We start from the raw sequence: 18469 nt of genomic DNA, 5'->3' as shown, positions 1-18469 counted from the left end.
AAAATTAGCGAGCAATATTTCCTAAATGTTGTCCTAAATCGCTTCAACCTTGACTAAACGAATCGCCTTTTTGTTGTCTAGGTCCAAATGTAAACGCTGAACCGACAGCTCTATATGGAAAATCTATACTGGCTTCTGGCAGATTGCCAGTCGCCTCGTATTGAGGTCGAGTTCTCGAAAAGTGCATCGTTCTTGTAGTTTATATTTTAACTTGGATTGTTTTCGCTTTACAAAGCATTCAGTTTTATTTTATAATTTTTTGTTTGCAGATCGGATCTGTAAAGCTAATTACCAGTGAAAGGCTTAATAGCCTGGAAGAAGACACCATGCCGGAGGCGTGCATTTCCCCAAGCAAAAGTTTGCTTAGTAATGGGTGTAACTTACCGTCAACCAGGTAGGTGAAATTGATTTTTATGTTAAATAGTTCCTATCAGTAAAGCAGATTGCTGGTTTAAATAAGAACATGAAAATTCTTATCTTCCTACAAAAATCAAAAAGATCAATCTTCTTGTATCTTTGTTTTGGATCTCTCTTCTGCAGGTCATCTTTTATAGTATTTTATGTGTCCTATTCTTTTCGTTGTTTCCTGTCCTTTTCCACTTTTCTCATTAATTTCTATCTTATTCTTCCTGTTATTTTGTTTTCACATATATGCTACGATCCTTCCTTAAACAATGTAATTAATATCCTTGATGTCTTATTTTTTTTTTAATCCTAAGGTGCGTTGACGTTGCATCACCTACTTACAATGTGCATACTGCAGTGCTTGGCAAAAGCGGTGTCAACTAATGAGTGAAACTTTCCGTTATTTTTAATAAACATGATAAATGTGCAGTCTGTATTGTTCAAATGTTGCACGATAATGTCGCAATAAATATATGTTTCGAATAGATAGAAAGATATGAAACCGACGTCTGTAATTAACATTCAAATTACAGTTTTTTGCGCATATATTTATAAGTTTATTTTTTATTTCCTCAAAATAGTAATTACTATTAGAAGATAAAAAGAAAAATATTATAATAATGAATGTCGATTTATTAGCAGAAAAATAAGGTGGCATAAATTAGACTACAACGGTGAATTTAAAAAATAATTTTAATTAATAAATAAAAAATATATTTAATTTTATAAAATTTTAATTGTGGAGTCTCATATGTAATGGAACGTAAGATATGTTAAGGTTTACTTGTATATTTAGAAGAACAAACGACTTACCTGAAAGAAGTTCGTTCTGTATTATATTAGATACCCATGTCCAATTAGATAACACACGTAGTCACACTATTTTAGCTTTCTGTCGAGCAAAGTTTAAAAATTAAGAAAATAAACAACTTCACATCAGCAGAGAAGGCTGCACCATCACCAAAAGGTCCATTCATTAAAAACCTGAAAAAAACTGAAACCCCTAAATATAAAAAAAAGACTTAAGAGTAAAAAATCTAGGGTAAGAGTAGCCATTGACAGGCTAAACTTATATTATACTTCTGAATGCACAAGGTGTGTCTCTATCGTCTTATCAATGAATATTCTACTTAGGACATTTTAACTTAGAAAAAGATAGATAGGACATTTTAATTTGGGATTATCGTCTTTTCTGCGCATAGAACAATATATTTAGGTGATTTTCTAATTTAGCCAAGGAGGCAGATACCATTTGATAGGTCAATAAAATATAATAAGCCAAAAAAAGACAATTTTGTAGTTAGGACGTTTTAACTAAGGAGGGCAGTATTGCTTACGTCAGGATTCGAGATCATTGATATGAGATGATACTCCATACCTAAAAAGTAAAAGGTACCTGTGAGCAAATATTTTACCCTAGTTATTGTGATTGTTAAATGGAATTAAAATACGTTTACACAAGGCCATTTTAGTTTTATAGCACCTGTACACAATACCATAAAATTATTAATAAGAGTAACATCCTTTAAATTATAGACATCAGTAGACCTTGTTAAAGAGTTGTTCTCCAATCCAGGCAGAACAAAACCTGATGTCGAGCATTAGAAATCGAGTTGATGGGATAGTGCTAGCAAGCACTCCACAAAACAACACACTGATGTAATGGCCAATTACACAGTCTACAAAATAATCCTAGGTGCCAAAACACTCTGGGTGGCACTAGTGCCAAGCACCTACTTACACTAGCTAGCGTTGTCTTACGTACCAAGGTATCAGGGCACTACACTTAGTACGGAAGGATGCGCATTTAAATATTACTTTCTTTATACTGATAATAATTAAGATAATGGAAAAAACATAAGGTAAAATATTGCTCAGTGAAAACTCTCACCTTTGTAATTTGACAGGTTTGATAGTTCAATAAAAGCACTAACCACAACACTAGAGAAAAGTTACGGGAGAACAAGTGGGCACTGCTGCGCGACTGTTTTTGAATAAAATTACCGTCGAATAAATTCTAAAAAGGATCGTATTAGCAAAGTACCTATATAAATTTCAACATCAAGTATATAGATTTCAATCTTCATTGTTAGACTGTGATATTAGAAATATCCCTTAAAAGAGTCCTGGTAAACATCTGTCATCGCCTATGTTTTTGAGAACTTGTAAATACCAACATTCCCATACATTACAATTTTCTCCGAAGTGACCTTTTTACCCGCATAAGTACTAGTAAGTGCTATTTCTGTTTATTTTGTTATCTCCGAAAAACCTCTTAAAATCATAAAACTTAAAGATTCTCACAGATCGTCCTTATCTTTACATGTCAGCTCTTAACATTCCCATCGGTTATCGTTGCCCTTTTTTTTTATTAATTTTTGATGATCGACAAAAACCAGATAAATTATACCTAATAAGTAAAATAAATTCATGTCTTACATAAATTGCTCTGAATACATCTAGTTTAATTAATTTGTATTATCCTTCGAGCAACAGAGCCACTTCGCTCCTCTGTTCTAGAACAAGTTCACCAAAAAAAAATGTTTACCAAGAAATCCGTCAGTAGACTTTTTTTTTATTGTCAAATTTCACGCGGGCATTCAGCTAGTTATGACATAAGAAGGATGTTCCAAAGAGTAATCAAGCATATTACACAAAAAGAAGCAAAACCATTTGATCCAGATGCAGAAAATTCCTAAGATAATAAACGCCCAGACATGATTAATCCAATAAATTTAGTTGCCTAATATCAGTACAACGAGCTTGATGACAAATCTACCCAAGCAAAGCACAACCTCTCCCATATTGTGCACCTCGACGTTTCAGTTTCCGCTCGGTTACCCAAAACCAATTAAAATAAAAACAAATTTCAAACTGCAGTTATTATTTACTGGCGGCTCGAAGGACCAACGCCGGCCCAATCACCCAGACGACGTTGCATTATTACCCGGCAAATCGCTCGCTCATAAAATGCATTTCCTGCATTATTCGCTTGCCTGCCGTGCGTATTTCATATTCGACGAGCCTGTTGCTGCGGAGAAACGTGCAGGAATGGCAACGCAGGACGATCTGCGCTTCATGCGCTTCCCGGCTTCAAACGCGCAATTCAGTGTATCTCGAGGTGTTCGACGGAACGCGTGATTTATTGAACGCAGTCGGTCCAAGCCCGAGTTTTCATTCAAATTCACCAATACAAGAAACAAACCCTGACTATTTTTTACCTATTTACCACTTAAGCACCGACCAATTTTTACCTTTTGAAAGAACCATTTTTGAAGCATCTTTTTCTATATAAAACTGCGTCACACGGTCCGGGATTTGAAAAACGACCGCGAGAGGTGTCCACTATATTTAACGTTCTTATTGACGCGTCGTTGCCGGTTCGCGCTGAATGATAAAAATTGAATAAGGGAAATAAAACCCTATGGTAGTTGGGTCCAATGCTATCCCACATGGTCGGAGGTCACCCCGCAGGTTATCAGGGCGGTTACAGTGACTATACTTACCTAACCGTTTCCGGAAATCATCATCAGTATCAGTGTAATGTGCCCCATCATCAGCAAACTGTTTGTGAAAATGACATGCTGGGATCTTATGAGCAACCCTTTCAACCGATAAATCAGAGCGTCAGTTCGACTTATAACAATAATCCCTTTACTGTCAGCAATGTAGCTAGGAGTAGTACAAGTACGACTACTGGTTACTGTGGCGGGACGCCTGAAAACAACATGTTGCCCAATCAGCCATCGACATCTAATGATCGACATTGGTATAATCAGTTTCAAGCTCAACCTCACCGTCCGACCTACAATTATGCTAATCCTAGGTTAGTGTTTATACATCTATTATTTAGGATTAAATTTCCCTATTTAGGGTCCTTTTTAGTTTGACCAAAGTAAGAGAAAGTATACTCAAAGTCTTACAAATGAAGCGCCTGTTTAAAAGGTTATGCGTTTTGCCGCATTCATCATTAAATATTAAGAAACAAAACGCTAATTAACAGAAAAGATATACCTCATCTAAATACAAAAACTTACTCTTACTAACATAAATAAAAATATTAAATATAATAGTTTGTGTGAAGTTATCCATAAAATGCCAGCCATAAAGTTACCTAGGGCTTCGCGTGACCGGCCTACTATTTGCGTCAGGCCGGATATGTTCAAAAATCTAAGGGAATGAACATCTGTAAAAAATAACGTAATAGTACTAATTTTTATCTTTTTTATGCACTAAAAAATAAATTTAATCTTAAAAAACAAGCGTACATGAGGACAAATAATATTTTTTAAAGTTTAATATTAGTTATTTCATTTTAATTATTTTTGATATTTTATGGTGGATGAGTTCTTATATTATAATATTAGGATATTTTTTCTTTCGATACTAGAGAGAGTGCCTAATTATTTAAAGAATATTTTCTTCGTTAAGTATTCAGTTGTAAATTATTTCGCCCGCTCCAAGTCTTGATCCCAATCATCAAGATTTTTACTTCTGGGAATATGATGTCTTAACTACCTAAGATATAAAATTATAGTTTTTTTCGGATGATTCTTTTTTTGAACCCTTTAGCACATGAATTCAAGTTATCATCTTATAACACCAATAATTCCAAGTTAAGTACTATTACATAATAATAATAATAGTAAACGTCGTTTTATGCAAAAGATAAATAAATATAAATGAAAAACCAAATCTGTATCAGAAGTATAGGTTTCCCAATGGCGCAGTCTAGCTTGAATTGCTACTCATAAAATAATTTTTAAGCAATAGTATAAACCATACCCAATGTTCAATAACGTTAACGTTAAACGAAAAATAAGAGCATTTATCTGCAATAATAATAGTGATATTAACATTACAAAATACCCTGTCTTTGCATTAATGGTCATTTATATAAAATTTGCATATTTTTCCTTTTAAGTTTCTAAATTGAGAGGGCCATAGATTAAAAGGCTTAATAGCATTAAATCTAAAAGACCGTTGAAATTTTGTCAGCATATTTGCAAATCTAATATAAACAAAGTGAACCTAGTTTCGTGGACGTAAGTGATTTTCCATTAAATAGGGTTGATTCTTAATGCATGACCCGCAGATAATTTACTAATTAAAGTAAGATCTTGTATATTTAAACTAAAGAAAATCTGTGTGTCATCTGCGTATGCCTGTATTTTGTAATGGTTTAATAATTTTAAAATATCAGAGGTATAAATTAGAAATAATATAGGGCTCCTGAATCTCAACCTGGAGCTTTTTTTAAGTAAATTTAGATTTATGTAAAATGTGAAATATATATTTTTTTGTGATATAGAGACTGCATTTTGACGGTAAAAATTTTGAAATTTATTATTATATTTATGTATATATTTATGTTAATATTTTGATTGGCCAAGTGTATAAATAATAGATATTCCATGCTAAGCCCTTAATCAGTAATATAGGACTCATTGAGTCATTTTTTAATTAAAATATTGAAAACCAAGATAGACATTTGGTACGTTGTTTCGAAGCCTGAATTTTTGTTTTTTAAATTCAATTCACCTAAAATCATAGGTTTAATTAACACAGAGAATTAAACTAAAAGTAAATTTTTTACAGAAAATAATTATTTTAGGTTTTAAACACAACAATTTAGGGTCTCACTCAGAATAATTTAAATATTTTTATTTAATTATAATCAATCAAAACTTGACAAATTCGTTAGTTGGAGACATTGACATTTTAGCCAGAATCAATACACGGTTTTAATAAACTTTAATTGTACATGTTTAAATAACATTGTTACAAGTTATGTGGATTCAGTGCAAAATTAAAGTGTCAGAAAGTTAAATGTCAAATGTTTGAGGTGTGAATAATTAAAGCGTATTACATGGTTTTTCATTTATGCCGTAACTTTTATATATGCAGGGCGAATTCTGTAAAAAATTACAGAAACACTTTGTAATTATATATTCGCTACTTACTAAAAGTTTTTTAATTATGTATTAGTTATATTTAATCTATGATTTCAGTTCTTTCTCTAATTAAATGATTTTAATATAATAGAATTTTTTTTAAATAATGTTGATTTTTTGTTTATAAATCATAGTGAATACCAAAAGTTTTTTATTTACATTTTAATTTAACTTTGTTTTTTGACTACTAAAGCGAAGTTGCTCCGTGAAACCTAATTTATGCTTTATAATAAATTATTTTGTCATAAGTTACTTATTTTGTTGGGTATTACGTCACTTATGCGCAAAAATAAATTTAGAAATTACTATCTCACACGCTCAAAAATTGAAAAGAAGAACATAGACTTATTCACGTATTTGAAAAAAATATGAACTCAAATCTATAATGATACTGTTCGCATTAAAACATTCTGCCACCCAATCTAGCCATAGCCCCAAATTTTGGCCAATCAAAATCGATGTGGCTACTTTGAGTGGCATAATGTTATTGTATGCGCTACATCAGGGGTCAGAATGTCGAAATTGTCGAGGCTTGAGGATGCACTTGTCCTCTAGAAGTGCGTTCGTTGGTTGCGTTGCGTGTTGTGCTGATTTCCCGCTCATTGTTTTTTGTTTTGGTAACATTTATGCAAAGACATTTTTATTTAAGATTTATATAAGACGATAAAACTAACTTTAATGTTTGAGTATTCAAATGTAAGCGAAAATACTTTTCGTGCAAACTTGCTATACGAGAAGTACAAGAGTTTATTTTAAAAATAAACTCTTAAAACAAAACTAAATCTTGCTTTCTGATTGAGAACTGGCTTATATCTACATCCTACACATCGAGGGTCTAACGTCATAGGGGCGTATGCGCCAAAAAGTAAATTTTACAGAGGAAATGAAAAACATTTAATTAATTTATCATAAATGTTTGAAATGTGCCTTTTAGGCGTATATAATACCCCTAAAGGGTACATTTTTACCTTTTTTTGAATAATTAAACATTTACGATAAATTAATTAAACGTTTTTCATCTCTCCTGTAAAATTTACTTTTTGGCGGATACGCGCCTCTGACTGAGTTAGACCCTTGATATTATTTAGTTTTATTACAACTTACGAGTAGGTATAATAATAAAATTAATACAAAATCTAATTTCCTCAAAAAAAAATTTTTCTAAAAATAAGTACCTATTTAGTTTTCAAAAACTGCATAGTGCTTTTTTTAGAAAATTGTTGAGAAGCAAGAATCTGAATAAATTATTCAGAAAACCCATTTGCTCTCATAGTAGTAACTAAAATTATGCAAAGAGCACATAATTTGCCATTCGCCAAAGATATTGTATTTGTTGACAGTACATCATCATGCGATTCACTAAATCATTGCCTAACGTTTTTACTGACACCTTGTCAAATTGGTGCAGTTCCTTTGGCAATAATTATAACCTCGGGACAGTCAGCAAGTGATTATCAAGCAGGATTTGAACTGCTAAAGAACTCGGTGCCAAATTCATTTTGCGGGCAAGGTTTTCCGAAAATTTTTATGACTGATGACTCCAATTCTGAAAGATTGGCCTTAAAATCTGTAGGGCCAAAGTTTACTGAATAAAATACAAGTTGCTTCACTCGGCGAAAAACCTTTTATCTTTCGATGTCAAAGGCAGGCCGCCGAGCTCCTCGCCGACGGGGAACTAGCAAAAAATGTAAAGGGGAATTCTGGTAAAAGATTATTTAAAAGATTATTTTACGAGTTTCGTCTAATTCGAACTGTAGGGGAAGACGGAGCACGATTTTATAATAACTTTATTATCTGGAATAAAATTATTATGTAATGTACCTACTTGGGAAAAATATGTAAATTGATAATACTATAAATTATTTGTTTTTATAATCACCAAACTAAATAAATTTTACATTATCAAAGTTTACCTAATTCAAGAACTAAATGGTTAAATTTTTTTTGTTAATAATTAGGTACTTAGGTATCTTATTAAAGGTTGTTTTGGTAGGACTGATTTCATTAGGATTTATTTTTAAATCAAAGTCAAAAGTTTGTGCGAAAAAATGCATATATTACTGTTACTTAACTTAATAACTAAAGATAGACATAACTATTAAGTAATGACATGTTTGAATTTTAAATGATTGATTACTCCTTTTTTTGACGTTTTTGTTATTTTTTCAGACTAATAATAGCATTAACAAAGACATTATAAGTAATAAACGTAATGTTTCATTCATAACCAGCCCAATAATGTGGAATTTTATTGTTTTAAAATTAGTAGTGAGAGAGAAAAGGATGGAGAAAGGATTGTGTAGTGTACAAATAATTTTCTATATCAATACGTGTTGTTTTCGTCGCTCTTGTGGTGCAATTTTAAATAGAGGCTTAAATGTCATTACATAATTAATTAACCGTAATATTTTTCATGTGACGACGCTGGTGGTAAAAATACTAAAGTCTTTTGCTGTTTAAACATAAACAAATAAACTTACCGATGAAATTTGGATTTTAATCCTCTACTCTCTTTACTACACAAGAATGCACCATGATCGTTTATTTTGGCATTAATTTTCTCCAAAAAAAGTACGAAAACAACAAAAAACTGATAAAACACACTCTAAACACAAAATACACCCTTAGACTCAATAATTTAAAGCGTTTTTGTTTTAATTCCTTGGCAACATCGCTCGAGATTCATTCATTCATAATTTTTGACAGAACTCGAAAAATAGTAAAACGTGCATAAGACTGTAGCGCAACGTTGCCGAAGTGACTAAATTTTTTAATGCTCCAAGATATTTTTGTTTGGACTGCTGCTTTTATTAAAATTTTTGCTTTTAAATTAAGTCGATTTTTCTATGAATTTTATTAATATTCGATTAGTTGTTTTTCATTATAAGCTCAGTTATGTTTCCGACTCAAATAACCTTTAAAAGGTATTACATTTTTTAATACTTAAAAAGCGGATAAATAGCTCTGGCAAAAGTGCAATATTGTAAAAGAAGGACAAAACAATGCAGTCTCTTAAGCTGGATTTATACAGACAAATAAAGTAAAATAAGAAATAAAATAAGAAATAAAATAAGAGTTAAATGTACAAAAGTTCCATAACGCATTTACATAACAAAATAATATAATAAAATAAGAAGTTGACCAAAATCCAACTTTCATATTTTATTCATATTTCATTCATATTTTATTTTATGTGAAAACGAAACTGCGCACGTTATTTTGGTCACAACACACCCTCTCAAGACAGAGAGGTACTATAACCTGGCATATAATTGGTTACCCTTATTTCTTATTTGTTATTTTAATTGCCTGTTTTTGTGAAACGTTGAAGAGTGGACTTTGACGACAAACGGATGACATTTTTTTATTGGGTTTTGGTCCAACAAGGTATAAACTCATAGCAAATTGTTTATATTCATTTGTGTACCTGCTTCCCAGAGGAGACTTGTTCAGAAAAGATAGCTGACTCTTAAGGAATGCACAAGAATCTGCTGGGTAGTTGTCATCTTGGAATTTTTGAACATCGTCCAAAGTAACTCCTACTTCCAGGGATCTTTTTGCGTGAGAGCCTTCCTTTTCCAGAGTTTTAATTTCTTTTCTTAATTGAATTTTTCTTGGAGTTATTGCCGAAATCTTCATTGACGTTTGACAGAACTTATCTTAAAAGTAAAATTTATTTTAGATATACGATACCTGTTTTAATACAAATAATCAAAATTTAACTCAAAACAAGATCAAAATAATTCAAAAAAATTTAAGGTAATGTTTTTTGGAATGTATTGAACTTTACAAACTGAAATAATAAAATCTAACAAAAAATATAGATTTTTTTACTCAGGAGCTAAAAAACTATTATAGGGGTAGCGTCGTATTCATTATTAAATTACTAGGTTTTTCTTAATTTTTATTGTACTTTAAGTAAAACATTTGAGTATAGTGCAAGTGTAATTGTTTTGCATATTATAAAAAAGTTCACAGTGCCGATTGGACAGAAACATTAACCTGCATCGGAGTGTCAGTTTTCACGGAAACGTCACTGAATTCCTTCCTTAATGTGTGACTTGCAATGATGTTAGAATTATCTGTGCCTGGAAAAATAGTACGTAAATTTGTAAATAATTCTGATTTCCCTACATACCAAAAAATTGCAAATATTAAAAGGTACCTTCTATTATACATATTGCCATTATAAGTGCACAAATTAGAAGAAAACATAAAACATACTTGTCGATGCTCTGGTCAGGAACAATGTAGGAATTGCGTCGGGTCTAAGACGTTGATTTGAAGGGGACATAAAACTGCTCTCCGCAAAACGCAAACTACAGATATTAACCCTTTTATAACATTGTTTCGGAGTAAGATCGGCATATCTATGTTCGCCAGTAAATCCAAAAATACCTTTCCAGAGTTGGCACCTATAATCCATTTTTTATATTAATTTAAAAAAAGAAACAGGAACCAGATCATAAAGTAACTAGGAATGCAATCATGAATTTAATAAACAAGTAATTCCAATGTACTTACCTATTTTCATTTTTCGGACATCTAAAAAACATTAAACCACTTCCACGCTTTGTAAAACAACTGTCTACCGAACAATAAGTCGACATTTTAATATAATAGATTATAATAATTTGCCAGTCCACCCGGTACAACTAGTAATAAAACGCTCGCACATCAAAACGATTTAAACTCTACTCACTGTGTAACCCAACAGATTCGATTGTAGGAGCGTCACCCGGCAAATGAAGTGAGGGGCGGTGAATAGGTAATTCGGCGCGTGGAGCCGAGTGAAGCAACTTGTATTTTATTCAGTAAACTTTGGTAGGGCCCAATTCCAAAACTTTGCTTTGTCGGTTCCATATTGTCGTTAATCTTCCAAACTGATGTATCTCATTTTTCCTAATTGTTCAGGAGAGCAGATTTAAGTTTTATTGATTATTAGGCTGTAAAATTGGGGACTAATAATTTAGTTAAATGAACATATTTTTAATTTATATAAAGGAAAAATATGTTTACTTTAAACTGTCTAAGAGCGTTAGGATTAAAACTTTCGGTTTCTTAAATTTTTTGAAAAATTTCAGATACGACTATTTGTGAGACCAAAATATCTAAATTAAAATCATTTACGCCCATTTTTTTTTTAGATAATACGTCGCTTCAGGCAAATAAAACGAAATTAAAAAAATTTTTTTTGTATTAAAAAGTTTTTTATTGCAATTCAAAATCAAACCAAGAAACGCGCATACTTGTATGAAAAGTTCTTCATAAAAAAGTAGTAAAAAACAAACTGAACAAAGATTTTTTTTAAATAGATAAACTTCATCCTAAGAAATATACTGTAGGTAACAAAAAACAAAAAGGTCATTCTTAAAACCACTGCCTACTGTCAAGAACGAAAAACAAACAAATTTAATAACACAGTTGCGACCTATTTAATGTGGAAGTGAACGATAGAAGTTCTTGTGCTCTTCCAGTCTTATTATGGGAGTCTGACCAATACAGAATGTTTGAAAATCGGAGAACTTCTCCTTGGATACTTTAATAGGTTCTGAATTCAGCTTTCTAGGATGTACGTTGTTAAGGTTGACTTTAAGGCGTTTAAGTGACAATGATTTGTATTTTTCTTCAAGATGGCTTGTTTTGAAAAATATCTGATAGGAGAATTTTTGCTCACCTTAATTACCATAATCTCCGTCCATTTTATCTGCTCTCCAGTAGTTGCTGTTTTTACCGATAGAAGTCTTAAATCTCTTGAAAGGCCTTTAAAGTTCAAAAAATCAGTAAATTCAAGGGGGTTAACTTGGTAAGGATGGTGTCTTCTGGCAAGTCTGAAGACTGGATATAGCTGAGAGGGCACGAAAATGTTACCAGCATGGGACATAGCATGTGAAATAGTACTATGCGCAGAGTCTCCCTCGTTCTGGCCATGATACGACTCAAAATATCTTAGGGTTATTTCTTCTAGATTTTTACTATGCAAAACTGTATAGAGTAACATTGTAGCCATGATGCTATTTTTATTCTGGCCGCTACAGCCATCGCAATACATAGATACTAGTTTCACTCCTTGAACATCGTAACTTTGCAATGCTTTATTTACGCAAGTTGCTATTTCGGATGAGCTAGCACATTCGTCCCAACAATAGCAAAAGCAGGCTTTGGTCGAGATATTATAGAACGTGAAATTAAAAACTGCAAAGCGTCTTTTGTAAAACACAGCACTCTCCTTAGTTTTTGGTAAATAAATCACCTGCTGCAAGTCATTCTCTTAATCTCATCATGCCTTTAACTTGCAATCATTTTTTTGCTGTCTTACAGCAAATTTTTTCTTGTTAGTGGTTCTTGTACTTGTCTTCTAATGCTTTTGTCTCCGGATCTGCTGTTTTGTACGTCATGCACATGGAGCACTGGTCTTTTTTAGGAGAGTGGAATGATAATTTTTTCGACTTGAAGACTTCTTTCTTTCTTCTGAAAGTGACTGGGTATATAAGTAATACATTTTGGAAACTGAGAGATCTGGATGCAAGTATTCTCGGCTTGTACTGTATATAATTTGATAATATACTGTAAATATTTTGATATACGACCAATGCGAATTAAGTTACGCTACTTTGTGAGATGAGAATTTACTTGTTGCTATAAGTTGCTGTAAAAATCACAAATTGGCATTTTTATGAGATACGTCAGTTTGGAAGATTAACGACGATATGTTACAAGCGGTATGGCGCTGGCTGTGGGAGAAAAAACATGGTATTTCAGCAAATCATCTAAAAGAGTTTTATCAAAACTTTCATAATATTTTAGTAGCGTTTACAGAAGATAGAGCTAACGAGGAATTAAACTTGGCACTTTTAAATTCTGCTTCATTGCCATGCAGAATGGCAAAAAAAATTTTAACGGATAACTGGAACAGGAGGACAGATTGGTGTTTAGCCTATAGAGACGCAACAACCCACGGACATCAAACTAATAATTACAGCGAGATAAGTGTTAGGTTATTTAAAGATATCGTGCTTTCAAGAAATAAGGCATATAATGCAGTGTCCCTAGTGGATTTTTGTTCCACAGCAATGGAAGACTACTTTCTGCGAAGACTAAGAAATTATATTTATCAGAGAGATGCGACATATAGGTTGCTTTTAAAAAGGTATGCTAGGAAAATTAAATACCCTATATTCTGTCCCGAGTGAAAATTCGGATAAAAAGTATGACGTTGATATTTCAAACGGAGTTTGCAGCTGTGAAGTTGGACGGCTAGGCTCTTTTTGTAAACACCAGGCTGGAGTTCTGCATTATTTTCAAAAAGCATCTTTAAATACTCCAAATTTTAGTGTCGAATCAAGGTTTTTAATGGCTCAGCTAGCTTTTGGAGAGAATGTCCAATCAAAGGATTATTATATGCCATTTACATCTACAAATCAAAACATGACTGAACGACTGGGTGAAGCTGACGAAAATTTGGCTACTGATGTAAACTTAAATAATGGTTTAATATCGGAAAATAATATTAATAATCGCCAAACATTAACTGACCTTCAGCAAGAGGAGAACATTAGTGAGGATCAGTTTACCTCACTTATTATTTTAATGAAGCAAAATCATGTAAAATTTGGTACCACTGCCCAAAGTTCAACCAAATTTATGTCACGACTGAGCTCAATTAAAACAAAAAATGCTTGGGAAACTTTTTTAAATACAGCTGGAAGCTGCAGCCCACTTAAAGTTAAAAGACCAGAAGTAGTAAGGGGATGCAAAAGAGCTCCTATAGGCCGCCCAGCCCAATGCGAATCTCTAAGAAAAAGGGCCAAACGGCCACATAATTTGGCAAAAAACGTTCGGGAAAATCGTCCCAATGCCTTAAAGCATGGCGATGCACATTAAACTTAGGTAAATTAATGTATATGAAATACAGCTATGTATAATATAAAGGATTAGTTTATATTTTTTTAATATACATTTACATAATAATTATATGTATTTATATCCATTTTTAAATCCTAAAAATATGTTGTTTTTTTATAAAATTAATTTCTATAAATGTGATATTTTCATATTTTATTGACAAGTAATACTATCTGCCTAAATAAATTACCTACCATAAAAAAGTAAGTATGTACTTACATATGTATGTATCTAAATATAGGTAAATCCTGCGTGTCTCTGAAAGTGTTTGAACTTAAATTTTAAATTAATACCCCTTTTTTTATAAACCCTTTAAATTTATTAAAAATTGCGCTTATGCGTGATATACATATAAAATATGATATACCCATCATTGCGATACAATATCTAAATATCATTATCTCGTTAGCAAAACCAAGTTTTAAAGATTGCAAAATATACAAATATTTAAAACTAACTATTTAATCAATATATTCATCAAAAGACTCTCTAAGGGGAACTCATTTATAACGTTACATAGTTTTTAACACACGATATATTATTTAGTACGTGGCACTTTCAAATATTACGCACTGATCCTTGCTTAAAAATGTAATGTCTAATTTAATTTATATTCTCTAGTCTATTTCTATGGATATAAATAGCAATTTAATTAAAATAAAATCTATCTTTCTTAATACAAAAATCAATATAAATATTTTAACATCAAACATATTGTTTGTTAATTATAATAGATATCCTCTGCGTCGAAAACATTCTGTCTCCCAATCTAGCCCATACAATAACATTATGCCACTCAAAGTAGCCACATCAATTTTGATTGGCCAAAATTTGGGGCTATGGCTAGATTGGGTGGCAGAATGTTTTAATGCGTACCGTTCGATATACTTAATTTAATTTAAGTCAAATAAGTTTTAAATACAATAATTCACTTACTTGAGGTATAATAGATTTTTTTATATAACTAGGAGCTGAGGTTTAATCTATTACTCTCTGAACTCGTTTCTTTTTTTCAATATCCTACCTAACTTTGTTATGAATATTAAAATTGAAAAACTATAAAAACAACCTCCTTTTTTAAAAAAGACCTAATGTGAACCAACGTTTCGGTAGTTATATCTACTACCGTTATCAAGGTAATTAAAGTAAAATTAAATTAAATTAAAAATATAAACAAAATATACTTATCTTTAAAATTTTCTGCTATATAATACTTCCTTCAAAACTCCTTCCTAATTCCGAAGTACCGAAACGTTGATTTTAATTTCTATTTATTTCCTTCTCGTTTCTTATTGGTATTTATATAATGTATGCTTTATATATTCTATATCTCTTTAGTTCTTAATTTTTTCACCAGTGTAAAACAGCAATATATATACTCATTTCATCTCAATACAAAAGAGAACTACTTGACTTCCCAATTCCGAACACGCAAATGGATTCAAATGCGACTAAATGTATTCTGAATAGAACTCAGATTGCCGAGTATTTAAATAATATCTAAGTATAGAAAAAGAGTAGCAGGCCTATGACCCCTAATAAAACCAATTTTGTTTTAGAAGAAATGCCGATGATTTGGTCTTTATGGTCTTTGGACACGTTACAGACCCAGAATTGTCATTTTAATTTATATTAATTTTTTTAATTTAAATTTTGAACGGTTTTTTCGTAAACAGTTTTCAGTAGTTTCAGAATAGAAAATTTGAGAAATTTGAAATTACTTATTCAATAATTTTACACTCGAAGGGACTGATGAGTCGAGAGTCGTGAGATACGAGAATGTAATAAAATAAATCAAATAAAATTATATATTTGTGAGTATAATTGACGTTAATAAAAGAATCTAATTTTCATAAAAAAAAAATAAAAAAGCAAATTTCAATATCTTTAATAACCAGAAATCAATTTTAGGCCCAGAATGAAAAAAGGTCCACCGTTGCCACATTGTAGATCCTATTTAAATATTTATTTTTGTGCGTATTTTGAACCAATTAACACATTTAATAGGCTCCTATGACTACTCGTCAAACCACTTGGCTTTCTCTACGTGTGAACAAAATCAATTCCGTTAGTATACAACATACAGGGTGGTTCAGTTTAAACATCATTAATTTTAATACGTGATAGAGAATTTAAAAAGAAATAGACTTTCATTATAAAAATTTTTTCAGAAATGTTTCAGGATACAGGGTGTTAAAGTTCAGAATACTATCAGCTCAATTTTAATTAAATTTCGCATGCAGGTTATTGTACTGAATTGTCGATTATTGATAAAGCCAATTTAAAAAAAAATTACAAGTGGCGTATCATACGGAGGGACTTGATCCTTGAATTGTCGAAACAGTGGGCTGCCGAGGCAGTTGTGCATATAGGTCTCCTGATGGACCCGTCATGCCTCACCGGGGGTTACCAGAGCCCAACGGCCTTAGAGGAACCGATAAGGCTCTCTGGTCTGAAGGACTTAAAGTCACTCGGTACACTAAAAGTATTACCCAAGTATTTGAAACTGGCGCGCGTGTGAACGGTTTCATCCTCCTCACAGCACCATCGGCATTCCGGGTTGTCCGCAATACCGATAGTATGGAGATGGCTTCTTAAGTGCCAGTGACCGGTTAAAAGACCTGTTTATGAATTTCGCGTCTTTTTAGGCGTAGTAGATTTTTGGTGAGACAGGCAGAGGGCCCACCTATGTTCGCTTTGGCCTGTCTCATACCAGGGGACTCAACCAATCTTCGGTGGATCCACTTGTCCAGCAGACTCTTCATTGACGCGACCGCAACGCATTTGGCGATACCAACTATGGGTTCCGGCCCCATCGGCACATTCGCGGATCCCAGTCTGGCAAGAGAGTCCGCTTCAGGTATCCAGACGAGCTGGACCAGTAAAGCTGTACCAGTTTTTTCAGGACTTTTATGCACTCTAGTACAAGCTTGGAGCTTACCTTTGCGGCCGTGATAGCCTTAATGGCAGCTCTGCAGTCCGAGCATATTGATACGACTGTATTGCGGTGTCCGCAGCTTAGGATTTTCTGTCCGGATTTTAATACAACGAATACTTCGGCCTGGAAGACAGTGGCGTGCTCCCCCAGCGAGTATGCCCTACTAGTATGTCGGATCCCACCACAAAGCCCTGATCCAGCTTTGTTATTCATTCTGGAGCCATCTGTGTACCAGATGGTCCCCCTATTTAGCAATACGGGTCTGTTGGAATGCTGCCACTCCTCTCTCCCTGCAATGTGCGTCACGAATCCCTCGCAGTCCACAGTCACTGGAGCCATGCAGTCACTGCCCATCAGAAGGAGAGGACATTCCTGTATGGCCCGTGACCAAATTTTTGCGTGGTCTGTAGACAGTCCTCATTGCCTCGAATTGCACAACGAGGTCCAGAGGCGGAAGGCTCAGCAGAGTCTCAAGCGCTCTAGTTGGCGCCGTCCGCATGGAACTCGTTATGCTGAGACATGCAAGACGTTGGACTCTGTCCAGTTGAGCACGAATTTTCGCTTTCTCCGTACATGGCCACCAAACGATAGCCCCGTATGTGAGAAGATGTCTCACAATGCGCGAGTAGATCCTGTGGATTTGAAGGGGGGAATGTCTTGATTGCCCATTTCACCCTCTCGTAGGTAATTATTCTTCTAGCAGTCTCGAACTCTAAGCGAATCGGAGCCCGAGAACAGCTAGGGGGATTGCGAGATGAGTTGGAGTCTGGGAAGTGAGTGCGCAGCATGACCTCCTGTGACTCCCGCTCATTGGTAGTAAAGCCGCCATCTGGAAGTGACAGCGACCCCAATTTAGTCCTTTTTTGCCTCAAATCTGCGAGGTGATAAAATATTTTTTTATAAGAAGTCAACTGTTAGATTTCCCATTTCCAGTCCTTCGGTATATTACGCCACTGGCATTTTTTTAAAAATTGGCTTCATCAGTAATTGATAATTCACTACAATAACCTGCACGGGAAATTTAATTAAAATTGAGCTGGTAGTTTAAAAGCAATGATAAATAAACAAATAATTATTCTGAACTTTAACACCCTGTATCTTTGTTATTAAACATTTCTGAGAAAAATGTTATTATAAAAGTCTATTTCCTTTTAAATTCTCTATCACGTATTAAAATTAATGACGTTTAAACTGGACCACCCTGTATATGTTTGATTTTTATTTTGTTAACTAATAAACTGGCCGAACTCTCTTTCCTAATGTGCTT

General features: G+C 33.1%; 1 protein-coding gene across 4 annotated transcripts in view; it reads left to right on the top strand.

The window, feature by feature from the left end:
• LOC126739999 (neuronal PAS domain-containing protein 2-like) overlaps positions 1 to 18469 on the top strand; it is a 198408-nt gene that overhangs the window by 75765 nt on the left and 104174 nt on the right. For 2 of the 4 annotated variants that reach the window (XM_050445850.1, XM_050445849.1), the window contains exon 2: positions 270 to 394. In XM_050445850.1, coding sequence (XP_050301807.1) covers positions 270 to 394 — 125 coding nt within the window. Of the gene's footprint in view, positions 1 to 269; positions 395 to 3073; positions 4232 to 18469 lie in introns of those variants that run through there. The other 2 variants (XM_050445847.1, XM_050445848.1) reach the window with 2 other exon arrangements.

The sequence above is a fragment of the Anthonomus grandis genome, chromosome 8 (assembly GCF_022605725.1).
Source record: "Anthonomus grandis grandis chromosome 8, icAntGran1.3, whole genome shotgun sequence".
Classification (NCBI taxonomy): Eukaryota; Metazoa; Arthropoda; class Insecta; order Coleoptera; family Curculionidae; genus Anthonomus; species Anthonomus grandis.
Note: the sequence above shows the minus strand (reverse complement) of the source record. Positions and strands in the feature narration are given on the sequence as shown.